Source organism: Aethalodelphis obliquidens, unplaced genomic scaffold (genome assembly GCF_003676395.1).
Source record: "Aethalodelphis obliquidens isolate GAN/ISIS:26980383/991018 unplaced genomic scaffold, ASM367639v1 scaffold136, whole genome shotgun sequence".
Lineage (NCBI taxonomy): Eukaryota > Metazoa > Chordata > Mammalia > Artiodactyla > Delphinidae > Aethalodelphis > Aethalodelphis obliquidens.
The window spans coordinates 207,776-221,972 of NW_020838080.1; the positions used below are offsets into that span (position 1 = coordinate 207,776).

The window sequence follows — 14,197 nt, forward strand, 5'->3', positions numbered from 1 at the left end:
ACAAAAAAAAAAAAAAAAAAAAAAAAAAAAAAAAAAAGGGTTCAGGAGATTTCTGCTAGCATGTTAATTTGAGTTGAAATGAGCAGGTCTACCCACTAATAGAAATAATAGATAATAATACTTTTAAACATTTTTTTTAAACATTTTAAATACATAACTGAAAATGTATAAAGAAGAAAAAAAAAACCCAAGTGCCAAAAAGAAAGACACAACAAAGCCAGAGTGGCCTGAATAGATGCTGAAAGACTGCACATTGAAGTTTTAACTCACATGTGGTATCAAGACTTGTGGTATCTGGCCTCTGTGAGGAATGGAAGCAAGAATTAAAATCTGCCCTTGGGCTAAAGGGTCCTCAGGACAAGAACTGTCTGATTTTAGTAATTAAAACTCACTTTTGCGTATGTTTAATACCTAAAGATCCAGTCTATATCCATTCCCTAACCATAGGTCAGGGTTAACGTAATAGGGAGTGAGGGTAGATGGGTATTAGAGGAAAGGGCAAATAGAGTTTTGCTTAGTAGGTCCTGCTGTGTGAGCGCTCTCTCTCTGACTACACTGTTTGGTCACCAATGCTTTCTGTGTGGCAGGTGCTGAGATGCTGGTCTTTTCCTAGGGTACATGTATGGTTTCCTTGGAGTAACCTTCGGGACCTCAGCACCGTATACATGAGAGATGCTTACTTCAGTTATCCTTCCGCAGCCCTCCTCCCTCCCCAGCTCTTCTTATGTCTAGTGATGTATGCAAGAGCCTGTTATTTCTGGCATCCCTCACCCTGTCAGGCTGCCTTCTTAGGCAGGGTATCTTCAAAAGAGAGCAAGCCAGCTACTTGCAACAGTATCTACTTTTTACGGAGAAAACTCATGCATCCTAGCCAGGTCAAACAGCAGAAGGGCAGACTGCTCCACTCTTACCCTCTCTTCTTATCTGCTAGTTATAAGCAGTAAAGCCTTCAGAGTTTTCCACATAAAAAGCAAGTTACCAGGAATTGTATTTGCGTATGCCTCCAAATTTCAGGGTACACATTCAATATCTCCCCAGAATTCTGTTACATTGCCCTTCTCCCATAAAGGAACTGCAAGTCAATTTAGCATTAGAATTTTCATCAGCAACAATGAGTATCAGAAAACAGTGGATTGAAAATTATTTATAACCAGCTTATCTATACATCATATAATACTAAAGGACTCATAAAGTTTTCCCCCTATATACTAAATGTATTCAGAAGTATATTGAAGGTATACTTCCAGAAAAACAAAAGAAATCAAAAACCAGAAATGTACAAGATAGGAGCAGTAATGACACTAGCCTACAAGTCCAAATAAAAAAAAATCCAAAGATGGCAGCTTTGTAGCAGGCCTAGAAAGCATATAATCCAAATTAGAATAGTCAGCTGGTGAACTACAAGAACATCTTTAGAAGAAAAAAGGATCAGATACCAATAAACAGCACGATTAAGAAGCTGGAAGACCTAAGGGATATGCTGAAAAGGCATACATTTCTTCTCCTGATAAAAGAAAAGAAAGTCGGGGCTTCCCTGGTGGCACAGTGGTTAGGAGTCCACCTGCCAATGTGGGAGACACAGGTTCGAGCCCTGGTCCGGGAAGATCCCACATGCCGCGGAGCAGCTAAGCCTGTGCACCGCAGCTGCTGGGCCTGCGCTCTAGAGCCCACGAGCCACAACTACTGAAGCCTGTGCACATAGAGCCCATGCTCCGCAACAAGAGAAGACACTGCAATGAGAAGTGGCCCCCGCTCACCACAACTAGAGGGGGCCCGCGTGCAGCAACAAAGACCCAACGCAGCCAAAAATAAAATAAATGTATTTTAAAAAAACCACTGCAACAGAATATTAAAAAAAAAGAAAAAAAAGTCTTTTTTCAGGAATACAAACACAAAAATTCCAAGATCAGCATGGTCCTAATATAAAGCAAACTAAAATTTACCATGATTTTGAACTACTGGTAGAGAATAAAGAAGGATAATCCATTTGACCTTAACAGTAAAATCATTGGAACTGTAGACAAAAGAATAATCATAGCATATCACCTAGTCCTGCAGTAAACTCATATACTTATAATAAGAAACATACTAAAATAATATAAATGCTGGCTTTTTGACTTTGAAAGTTTAGAATAAATATATAGAAAAAGCAAGGAGTTATTTGAAATTACAGTGCAAAATGTAAATGTTATCAACTTTAGTTTTATAAAAGTAAAGGTATAGCTGGCAGCAGTGGGGGAATGGAAGAATAGAGGAGAAGAAGTGGGAAACTGTTGTTAGTACCTTAATGTATACAAAACGTAGGTATTTAGCATGTTTTTTTCAATTCTAATGATAGCCAGTTGAGGAACTAAAAGCACTGATGAAAGTCTAAAACAAATGGAATGGAAGAAGCACAATGCTAAATCCTCATTTAACACAAAATAAACCTATAATGTCTAAAGCTGAAAAACAAAGGAGTAGCATATAAATGATTTTTTTAGAGCTATAGAGATAACTACCAAAAATCTAAAACAGAAATGCTTAAAAATGGATGCCTCTAGGGAGTGGAACTTACAGCCTTTCAATATTTTAAGCATGTATTATTTTGATAAAATAAATGTTCATCCCCAAGTAAAATTAAAGCAACAATGAAATACCACTTTTCACCCACCAGATTAGCAGGATTTTAAAAGACTATTATCTTCTAGCTATCAAGGATGTGGGAAATTATATTTTCATACATGACTAGTAGAAGTGCAACTTATTACTTCATTTGGGGACAAAGGCCTGGCTATTAAAAACAAAAATACAAATATTGTGACTCACAGGAAGATCAGTGAACCCCAAGTAGGATAGATATGAAGAAAATCACAGCCAGAGAAAAATGGCATACAGGGGAAGAATGACGGAATAGAATTTAGCTATTATAAAGGCAAGAAGATAGTAAAACAATATTTTGAATGTGCTAAAAGGAAAAAGAAACCCTCTCAACCCAGAATTCTATGTCCAGCAAAATTATCCTTCAAAAGCGAAGGCAAAATAAAGACATATTTTCAAATAAAATAAAACTTAAGAGAATAAGGATGGTGGGGTGATAAATGTGCGTGGTTTTAGTTGTTATTGCGGCTGTGCCCTCATCTGTACCTACAGGTAAGGAAGACCTATAAAATTGAGGTAACACTTACCTTTTGGAAATCTCCCTGGGTGCAAAGGACTGACATCAGTGATTCCATGAGGGTAGATGTTATATGGTCGGCTTGCTTTATTCTTAAATATAATCTGAAAGTATAAATGAGATATAAGATTAGGTACAAGACAATTAGGATCAACAAGAAAAGTGTGGCCTACCTCCAGAAAAAAGCTGCCTTGTATCTATAGTATGGGGCTTTGAGCCTAGATAAAGCTCAAAATGTTTGTTCTTTTCATAAAATTGCTCAGACAGCTACTTAGGTTTCTCACTAAAGGTTCCTTTCCATTTATTTAAAATTATTTTAATCACTTCAGGAAGAATTCCTTGCACCTTCTGACATTAGTAATTGAAATTTGGATGTCTGCTGAGGGTACTGCTTCCCCTCAGCCTTTCCCACCATTTGGGCCCTGAATTCCCCAACAGTGGAAGGGAAAACTGGTTCAAGTGATAAAATCTTCACCGGATGCGCAGGCATGACCAGAAGGACTGCTGATTACAGCATTAAGCAAGGGTGGCAGTTGGAATTGTCTGATTGCACGACCTTTAAAAGAGAAGTAGGATAGAAGAGTGATAACATGGAAGCAGCATTAAGAACTCTGAACATATCAGCTGGGCTCTATGCCTGAGGTTCTATGATATGAAGATAAAAAACCAACTTCTGGGCTTCCCTGGTGGTGCAGTGGATATTTATGTTATACTTTATTTATTTTATTGCTCATATTCTTCCAGCTTGGCTGTTAGAAGCTCCTATATTTCTTTAACATTGTCCCATCCTTTTATTTTTTGAGCACTTTCTTACTTTTTGGAACCACAAGATTCTCCAGGCTCATCTTATGTTTTCCCTGGCCCAGCCCTAGAATCATCCATTCTCCAAATGGCCTTGGTTCCTTTCATCAGAGAATGGTATTAGAAACCAAGATCTGGGTGTGCTCATTGCTACTGGGATGTCATTGCTTCTAGATCCTCTCAGTGGACAGCGCTAGGAAACATACTAACCTAAACATACACACACATATGTAATTATTTCTGTATGCATCCATCTGTATCTATATTTGGCGAACATGAACTCATAGTAATGTCTCCAACTGTAATCCAGTATCACATGATTTATTCTAGCCTTTCCTTTTTGTTTATTTATAATTACCCTCTTCAACAATGACAAATATAGCTCCCACTGTCATTCAGTTACTTAATCTTCAAATAATAACAGTTTTGTTTATTCATTTCCAATCTTAAAACTTTTTTTCTCCTAAGAATACTGGCTAGGATTTCTAGTAAAATATTAAATAGAGGTTGTGATACTTGTTACTGTTTCTTGTCCTGATCTGATCTTAAACAGAAGGATTTCTCAGTTTCACCACCAAGTATGATTGGTGCCTATAGATTTTCTTCAGATATTTATCAGGATAAGGATGTCCCTTGTGATCTCAATTTCCTATGACTTTTTATTATGGATGGATGTTGAACTTTGATAAATATTTGTATGAAACTATTGAGATTTTCAAATTATATTTTACCCTTTTATGTGTTAATATGATGGATTACCATATTTGATTTTCTAATGTTAAATTCATCTAGTACTCCTCCGATAAATCAACCAGGTCATAATGTATTATCTTTTTAATATATTGCTCCATTGGGTTTATTAATTTTTGTTTAGGATTTTTTGAATCCATGTTTATAATGCAATTGGTCTGTAATTTTAATTTTCCTTTCTCATACTGTCCTGCTCAGGTTTACAACTAAGGCTATGCTAGCCTAATAAAGAACTGGTGGGTCTTTACTTTTTTCTTATACTCTACATTTAAAATTTTAATATAAAATTATATATTCCTTGAATATTGGTATAAATTGCCAATAAAATGGTAATTCTTGCTAGGTTGATAGCGATTTTCTTTCAACACATTAAAGACATAATTTCATTGTCTTCTGGCTTCCTTTGTTGCTTTTGAGAAGCAAGCTGTCAATTTATGTGGCAGTTTTCAAACATGGTTCCCAAATTCTTCGACACTCCTCCCAACAAGAGGTAGGCCAAAGTTTCCCTCTCCTTGATTCTGGGTGGACTTTGACTGCTTTTACTCAGATTATGCCATGAGATGCTGTGTGATTGCTGATGCTGGGTCATTAAAGGTGAGGCACTTTCTGACTGGTTTAGTGGAACACACACAGTTGGAGTCCTGAGCTGCTAATATGCTTTCTGCTTTATAAGTTGGCCTTTTTAAGATATTTCACATAAATTAAATCATGTAATACGTCTTTTTTGCTTGGCTTCTTTAACTTATCATAATGTTTTGAGTTTTATCCATGTTGTATCATGTATGAGTAGTTCATTTCTTTTAATTGCTGACTAGTGTTCCAATTATATGGGTACACTACATTTTGTTTATTCATTCACCAATTGGTGAACATTTGAATGGCTTCCAATTTGGGGCTATTATGAATAGTGCTGCTATGAACATTCACATACAAGTCTTTGTGTGGACCTATGTTTTCCTTTCTCTTGAGTATATGCCTAGAAGAAATTGCTGGATCACATGGTAATTCCATTTTTAACATTCTGAGGAATGGATAAACTGTTTTCCAAAGTGGCTGCAAATTTTTACATTCCCATCAGTAGTTTATGAAGCTTCCAATTTCTCTGCATCCTCACCAACGCTTGTTATTATCTGTCTTGTTGATTATAGCTATTTTAGTGGGTGTGAAATGGTATCTCATTGCGATTTTGATTTGCATTTCCCCAATAGCTAATAATGTTCAGCATCTTTTCATGTGCGTATTGGTCACTCCTTTATATATCATCCCTGGAGAAGCGTCTATACAAATCCTTTGCTTATTTTTCAGTTGGATTATTTGCCTTTTTAATTTATTTTTAAAACATTTATTTATTTGTTTGTTTTGGCTGTGCCAGGTCTTAGTTGCGGCACGTGGGATATTCATTGCAGCATGCGGGATCTTTAGTTGTGGCATGCGGACTACTTAGTTGTGGCATGCATGCGGGATCTACTTCCCCGACCAGAGTTCGAACCCAGGCCCCCTGTATTGGGAGCACAGAGCCTTACCCACTGGACCACCAGGGAAGTCCCTATTTGCCTTTTTATTATTGAGTTTTTTTTATTACTGAGTAAGAGTCCTTTATAAATTCTGGATACTATTCCCTCATCAGATATATGATTTGCAATTATTTTCTCCCATTCCATGGGTTGTCTTTTCACTTTCTGGTTGGTATCCTTTGAGGCACAAAAGTTTTTAATTGTGATGAAGTCCAATCTATTTTATCTTTTGTTGCTTGCTGCTTTTGATGTCATATCTAAGAAACCATTGTATAATCCAAGGTCACAAAGATTTACTCCTGTATATTCTTCTAAGGGTTTTAGTTTTAGCTCTAACATTTATATCTTTGATCCACCTTCAATTTGTGTATGGTATAAGGAAGGGGTCAAACTTCTTTCTTTTTCATGTGGGTATCCAGTTGTCCGAGTACTATTTGTTAAAAATACTATTCTTTCCCCATTGATTGGTCTTAGGACATTTGTGAAAAGTCAAGTGTTCACCTCCTACACTGCTGGTGGGAATATAAATTGTTGCAGTCACTGTGGAAAACAGTATGGAGGTTCCTTTGAAAAAACTAAAAATAGAGCTACCATATGATCCAGCAATCCCACTCCTAGGCATATATCCAGAAAAGATGAAAACTCTAATTCTACAAGATACATGTACCCCTATGTTCATAGCAGCACTATTTACAATAGCCAAGACATGGAAGCAACCTAAATGTCCATCTACAGATGAATGGATAAAGAAGACATTGCATATATATACAATGGAATACTACTCAGCCATAAAAAAGAACAAAATAATGCCATTTGCAGCAACATGGATGGACCCAGAAATTATCATACTAAGTAAAGTAAGTCAAAGAGAGACTAATTTCATATGATATCACTTACATGTGGAATCTAAAAAAATGATACAAATGAGCTTATTTACAAAACAGAAACAGACACACAGACATAGAAAACGAACCTATAGTTACCAAAGGGAAAACGAGGGGGTGTCAAATTAGGAGTATGAGATTAACAGATACAAACTACTATACATAAAATAGATAAGCAACAAGGATATACTGTATAGCACAGGGAATTATACCCAATATTTATAATAACCTATAATGGAGTATAATCTGCAAAAATACAGAATCACCATGCTGTACACTTGAAACTAACACAATACTGTAAATCAACTATACTTCAATGAAAAAAATAAGTCAAGTGTTCATAGATATGTAGGTTTATTTCTGGACTCTCAATTGTCTTCCATTGATCTATATATCTATCCTTATGCCAGTACCACACTGTCATGATTACTATAGTTTGTGGTAATTTTTGAAATTGATGTGTGAGTCCTCAAACTCTGTTGTTTGTTTTCCCCCAAGATTCATTTGTTTATGAAGGGTCCTATGCAATTCCATCTGTATTTTAGGATCAGCTTGTCAATTTCTGCAAAAAAGGCAGTTGGGATTTTGATAGGGATTTAATTTGTATCTATAGACAAATTTGGAAGAGTCTTAACAGTAAGTGACTCTTCCAATCCATAAATATATGTTTTTCCATTTATTTAGATATTTAAAAAATTATCTCAGTAACAATTAGTTGTTTTCACTGTACAAGTGTTGCACCTTTTTTGTTACATTTTCCCCAAGTTATTTCATTCTTTTTTTATGTTATCATGAATGAAACTGTTTTCTTAATTTCATTTGCAGATTTTTCATTGAAGTGTATAGAAATACAACTTATTTTTTAGTATTGATCTTGAATCTTGCAAACTTGCTGTACTTGTTTATTAGTTCTAATAGCTTTTTAGTAGATGCCTTAGGATTTTCTGCATAAAAGATCATATCATCAGCAAATAAAGACAGTATTATTTCTTTCTTTCCAATCCAAATGCATCTAATTCCTTTTTATTTTTTGCCTTATTGCATTGGCTTCCAGTTCAGTATTAAATAAAAGTAACAAGAGTGGACATCCTTTTTTTTTTTTACTGTATGATCTCAGTTATATGTTGAATCTAAAATACAAAACAAACAAAACAGACACAACACATACAGAAAACAAGCCAACGGTTGTCAGAGGGGAGGGTGGTGGAAGGGCAAAATAGGTGAAGGGGGTTAAGAGGTACAAACCTCCACTTAAATAAGAAATATGCCATGGAGATGTCATATACAGCCTAAGTAATAACATTGCAATAAATCTGTATGGAGACAGATGGTTACTAGACTTACTGTGGTGAACATTTCATAATGTATGCAAATATCAAATAACTATGTAGCACAGCTAAAGCTAACATAATATTGTATATCAACTATATTGCAATACAAAAATAAAATAGAAGCCTTTTCTTCTAACTCCAGTATCAGTCTAGAGTCTTGCAGCAGTGGAGGAAGGTTGCTCTTGCTGGAGTTTGCTACTTAGCAATTTTCTGGTAATTTGATGTTTGTGGTACCCTCCATTTCCTAGTATCGTATGAATCATGTGTAACTTTATTTGTACTCCTTGTACACCTCATGGTTTTTTTTTTAAGATGTGTGGACAGATTTTGGTTCAGGTAGATGATATTCTATGGACCTTGGCATAACTTATCTGTTATTTCTTATTTTTTTAAGTTATTAATTAATTTATTTTGGGCTGCGTTGGGTCTTCATTGCTGTGCCTGGGCTTTCTCTAGTTGCGGCGAGTGGGGGCTACTCTTCGTTGCAGTGCATGGGCTTCTCATTGTGGTGGCTTCTCTTGTTGCAGAGCACGGGCTCTAGGCACACGGGCTTCAGTAGTTGCCGCATGTAGGCTCAGTAGTTGTGGCGCACGGGCTTAGTTGCTCCGTGGCTTGTGGGATCTTCCTGAGCCAGGGCTCGAACCCGTGTCCCCTGCATTGGCAGGCGGATTCTTAACCACTGCACCACCAGGGAAGTCCACACTCCTATATTTTCTTATCAAGGGTTCCTCATCTGTTCAATTGTGTTCAAAACCAGCTGAGTATGTAGGGCCTTTCACAACATCTTTAACCGCATCCATTGAGCTTATCACTCACCACGCCCTTCTACAGCAGCATTATTTTCTTGCCAAACCAGACTACATATCGCATTCACTCTTCTTGAAATATGTCCTCTCCACAAGTCCTGTTCTCTTTTTTCCTTACTAAATTGTACACTTCTTATGAAAAAAGACATTGTCCAGTTTGTCTTTGCATCCTCCATACTTGGCATTGATTGAGTTGATTTTCAAACACTCTTCAATTTTACTCTGAATTTGACCCTTGTAGGTGGGAATGCCCACCTAGTATAAGCCATACCTTTATACTTAGGTTTTCACGCAGAAGGAAAACGCTTTTCTTTCATCTGCTTTCCCTCCAAAATATGCCTCGTGTTTCTAAATCTCTTTTAAAATTTTAAACAGAAACCTCAAAAAACTTCTAATGACTAGAAACCCAAATCATCCTTTCTAACCCGTTTGTAGGACAGTCTGCACTTGGGGTCAACAGTGAAGTTAGGAGGCACCCTCTGCAGGCCTGGCCTGGCCTTGACCCTTTGCTGCGATGCCAACAGTAGGCCGACCCAGTTCAGAGCTGGGGCAATGCTTCCGTGGACATGTTCGCATCCATCGTCCTTCCCTTGTCTTCCCTTCGTGTCGTCCATAAGCCTCGACCCTGAACACAAATAGCAGGATGTGGAAATTACCTCCCAAGTCACCGTCTATCCTTGTATGGAACGCTGGGGTGTCAAACTTGGCTGCCAGCCTTCCTAAAGACAATTTTAGCAGCTCCCGACGATTTTAGGCAGGAGCTGCCGATGGCACAAAGTTCTCAGGCAACTTCTAGAGCCTCTCGCCAGCTTCCCCTGCTGCCAGGTTACCATTTCGGTCAGGCAGAGACCCTCCGGTTCCCCTTCGACCGCTGGACCGGGCGTCCCAGTTAGTTCTGGGTGACTTAAGGTCACGTCAAGAAAACAACTGAAAGGGCAGATTCGAGGACGTGGAGACTGCCCCGTGCCCACCCGGCACTTTGCCGAGTCTCCGCAGGTGCAGCGGGGTTGGACGGGGGGCCACGGCGTCTGGGCAGCAACGGCGTGATGGGGCGAGTGGGGCCTCGGCGCCCCCGGAGCTGCTGCCCCTGCCCCCGCCCCGCCAAGAGTGGACATCTTAACTTGTTCCTAATCTCAGGGGGAAAACATTTAGTCTTTCAGCGTATTATACGTTTTTCTTAGATGTTCTTCATCAAGTTAAGGACCTTGCATTGTGTTGCTAGTTCACTGAGTTTTTTCTATCACGAATGGGTAATGGAGTTTGTCAAGCCCTTTTTCTTCACATATTACATGATCATGTGCTTTTGTCCTTTATTCAAGTAATATGTTGTATTGCATTAATTTTCATATGTTGAACCATCCCTACATTCCTGAGATAAATCTCACTTGATTATAGTATATGATCTTTTTAAAATGTTGCTAGATCTGGCTTAATAACGTGGAGGATTTTTGCATCTATATTCACAAGGAATTTTGAACTATAGTTTTCTTTAAAATTTTTGAGACTTGGTTTGTGGCCTAATGTATAATCTATCCTGGAGAATGTTTCCTGTGCATTTGAGAAGAATATATATTCTATTGGAGTTGGGTGGCCTGGTCTGTAGATGTCTGTTAGGCCTAGTTAGTTTATAGACAAAATGAAATTAGCCATTTGTTGATAACTGTTGAAGCTGAGTGATGGGTTCAAAGAAGTTTATTTTACTATTCTTTCTACTTCTGGGTATGTTTGATAATTTCCATATAAAAAGTAAAAAATAGTCCTCAAGTTCTCACATTAACAGAAAAGCCTTATAGGATTCAGCATATACAAGAGCATAGCTTACAAACATGAAAGAATGAGGTAGACCTACATATACTGATATGAAATGATATCCAAGATATATTGTTAAAATCTACATAGTGCTTCTATTTTTGTGTGAAATATGTGCACATACACTTGTTTCTGAAAGGGGATATAAAAAACTGAGAGCAACGATAGCTGGTCAGACTATGGGACTGGAAGTCTGGGAGGAAGGAAAGCTTGCTTTTTCTTGCATAATCTTTTTTGCCTTTTGAGTTATTTGTACTGGCTAATTCAAAAATAGGTAAATAAAATTCATGAAGAAAAACTGTACGTTAATAGTTAATTAAAATTTTAAAGAAGTAAAATGAAGGTAGACATGCCCTACAAATATCAAAACACATCACAAGGTTGCAGTCATTAAAACAGTGTGGTAACAGATCAGTTAAACAGAACAGATTTTATCATTTTAGTATATAATAAAAAAGGCATTTTAGAATTAGTGAAGAAAGGATTGATTGGACCAATTGGCTGTCACTTGGGGAAATCCCTATTTGACACGATGCTCTATACCCAAAAGTAACTTCCAGAGCAATTAAAATGCTTATTGTAAAAATAAAAATGTAAATGTAAAACAAGAAAATATAGTAGACCATATTTATAATCTCTTAGAGGTAGTGAAGATGTTCCTAGGCAGAAAACATAAATGAAAAATATCCAGAAAAATATAAACTTAAAGATTGAGAAAAGATCTTGACTACATAAAGACTGAAAATTTTTATAGGACAAAAGACATCACAAAGGAGTTAAAGTACAAGTGACAGACTGAGAAAAATATTTGAAAGACAAATAACAATGTGTTAATATTTATAATGCATAAAACCTTTTACAAATATATAAGCAAAATATAGCCATGTTAAGAACCTGCCTGCCATATCAGTAAACAAAGGATGCCGCAGCCATCAGTGAGCCCTGAGGTAACTCAGGAGAGGAAACAAAGAATGCCCGGCTGTCTAGCAGTCATCAGACTGCAGCCACACCCAATGGTGCAGCTTAAGGAAACGCAGGATGAGAAAGCACAGGATACAGATAGCTGAGGTGCAGTTCAAAGGAATGATTTCAATAAGCCTAGATTCTTGCATCTTCCCATACATAGAAAAGTACTAAATTCCTTAACTCGGGATACCTGGTTTTCTTTAATTAGCAGTAATCTTTTGTTCCTACTACCTGCCATTTGTTGCAAAACTCCTATATACCCTGGCTCCCCCCTTGCCTCCTTGGAGCAGTTCTCTCAGGGTTACTTGAGACACTGTCTCCTGGGCTTGAAGTCCTAAGAATGTCCGCCAAATAAAACATAACTCTCAACTTTTAGGTTGTGCATTTTTTTACCGTTGACATGCCATCTATCTATCTCTAAATTGATTGTGAAAACATAACTCCCTATTTTTTAAAGCCACTGTTATTTGAAGCATAAGTATTGTTAATATGCTATATCAAGGGTCAGGAAACATTTTCTGGAAAGGGACAGATAGTAAATGCTCTAGGCTTTGTGGGCTATATCTACTCTCTGTCACATATTCTTCTTGTTCTTTTCCTTACAAGTCAAATGTAAAATCCTTCTAAAAGTTGTAGAAGGATATGTATGAAAGTCTAAGCAATGAGTATTTCAAAGGAGTGTCAGGTTTAATGGGTGGCATTAAATATTTTGTTCTATAATATTTTAAAACAAATTTATAATCCACATTTGTGTAACATTTATAATTTTTAAAAGATCCTGCCCATTGGAGACAAGGCTGAATTATGAAGTTTTAAAAAACTCAAAACCCTCCAGACTTTGTCTTCTTACCCAACCTTATATCTTTTCCTCAACTTACCAAAAGTGTGTCTCCAACTTCTCCATAAAGTAAAGGTCCCAGGATTCCTGATTCATACTGAATAGCTTCACGAGTCTTAAATGTTTCATCTGTGTAAGCTATAAATCGGACTTTTTTGTACTTCCTACCAATCCGCTGAGGACCATTGTTCAAATACAGACTTTTATAACTTCTGTGTGAGACACAAAAAGATGAGAGGTTGGAATGGAGAATTCTAGGTAAAGGACAGGTTGCTAAAATCCACTCTAAAATAGCTCATATGATTTAATCAAGGAAAGGAGTGAGAAAAATATAAGCATCCCTGATGTTTAGCTATGTTAATTTACCAAACATATTAATGCCCTTGCCATTTGATTCTATACCTGTACCTAACCTTAAACATGGCTTAAGGATTTGTTGTTTTGAATAACTGGGAAGAATTTTTGATTATGGGGAAGAGATAGCACCAAGAGTCAAAAGGTACTTGCCTGTCATTGGAGGTAAGGACTGAGGGAGCATAGTCCCAGTCGTCCTCTTCAGCAGCAATGTAGTGGACCCAGGTTTTAGGATGCTTCTTCGCAACTGAGCGGATTTGGATAAAGGGAGGAGCGCTGTCACCATCAAATCTGACCACATCCATGTCAGAGTCATAAAAATCATAATTTTCTTCTTCATTACTCTTCATCCATTTGCGGGGTTCTTCTGGGCAGCTATCTACTGTGACATAAGCTTCCATACCATCTGGAGTCAGACAAACGAATGTCAGGTTCCAATGAGACTTTCTTGCCTTAACTCTTATGACTTTGTTCTTTCTTGTTAGGCCTTCAAGGCCTTCTCTTAAGTGTTCCCTTCTCCACACCAATATCCTTTCTTGCCATTGTCCTATATGTATTACCTTCCCCATTATCTGGTACTTTCTGGTTTCTTCCTGTGGTCTTTGCACTCACCATTTCCCTTCTGCCTGACTCTCCTCCAATATATGTTTTACCCCTTTTTCAAGACTCACTCATTTGCTCAGAATATCCATTTGTATTTGCTATATAATGCTCTGGGCATCACTACTGATATCCTGGAGCCCTTATGATTATAACCTAGACAGTGTACTTTTTTCCTTTTCCCTAAATTTCTCATAAAACATCTCTTCAGCTATGACCCAAAATCCCTCTCTCCATAGTACTGAAGCCTATTTAATGTGATCAGGCTGGGAAAACAATGATACACTGTCCTCCTCACTCTTGCCACCTCATTTTCCCCTCCCTATATCACAGGTAGATTCACCAGTACATTCACAGGTACTACTAATAATCAAGCCCTCTGACACT

General features: G+C 37.4%; 1 protein-coding gene across 1 annotated transcript in view; it reads right to left on the reverse strand.

Annotated features, from left to right (window-relative positions):
* Positions 1-14,197, reverse strand: part of F8 (coagulation factor VIII) — a 121,996-nt gene that overhangs the window by 76,908 nt on the left and 30,891 nt on the right. Inside the window, exons 8-10 of the mRNA XM_027099677.1 lie at positions 13,364-13,616; positions 12,897-13,068; positions 3,168-3,261 (exon numbers count right to left, since the gene is read on the reverse strand). Of these exons, the coding sequence (XP_026955478.1) occupies positions 3,168-3,261; positions 12,897-13,068; positions 13,364-13,616 (519 nt within the window). The remainder of the gene's footprint in view (positions 1-3,167; positions 3,262-12,896; positions 13,069-13,363; positions 13,617-14,197) is intronic.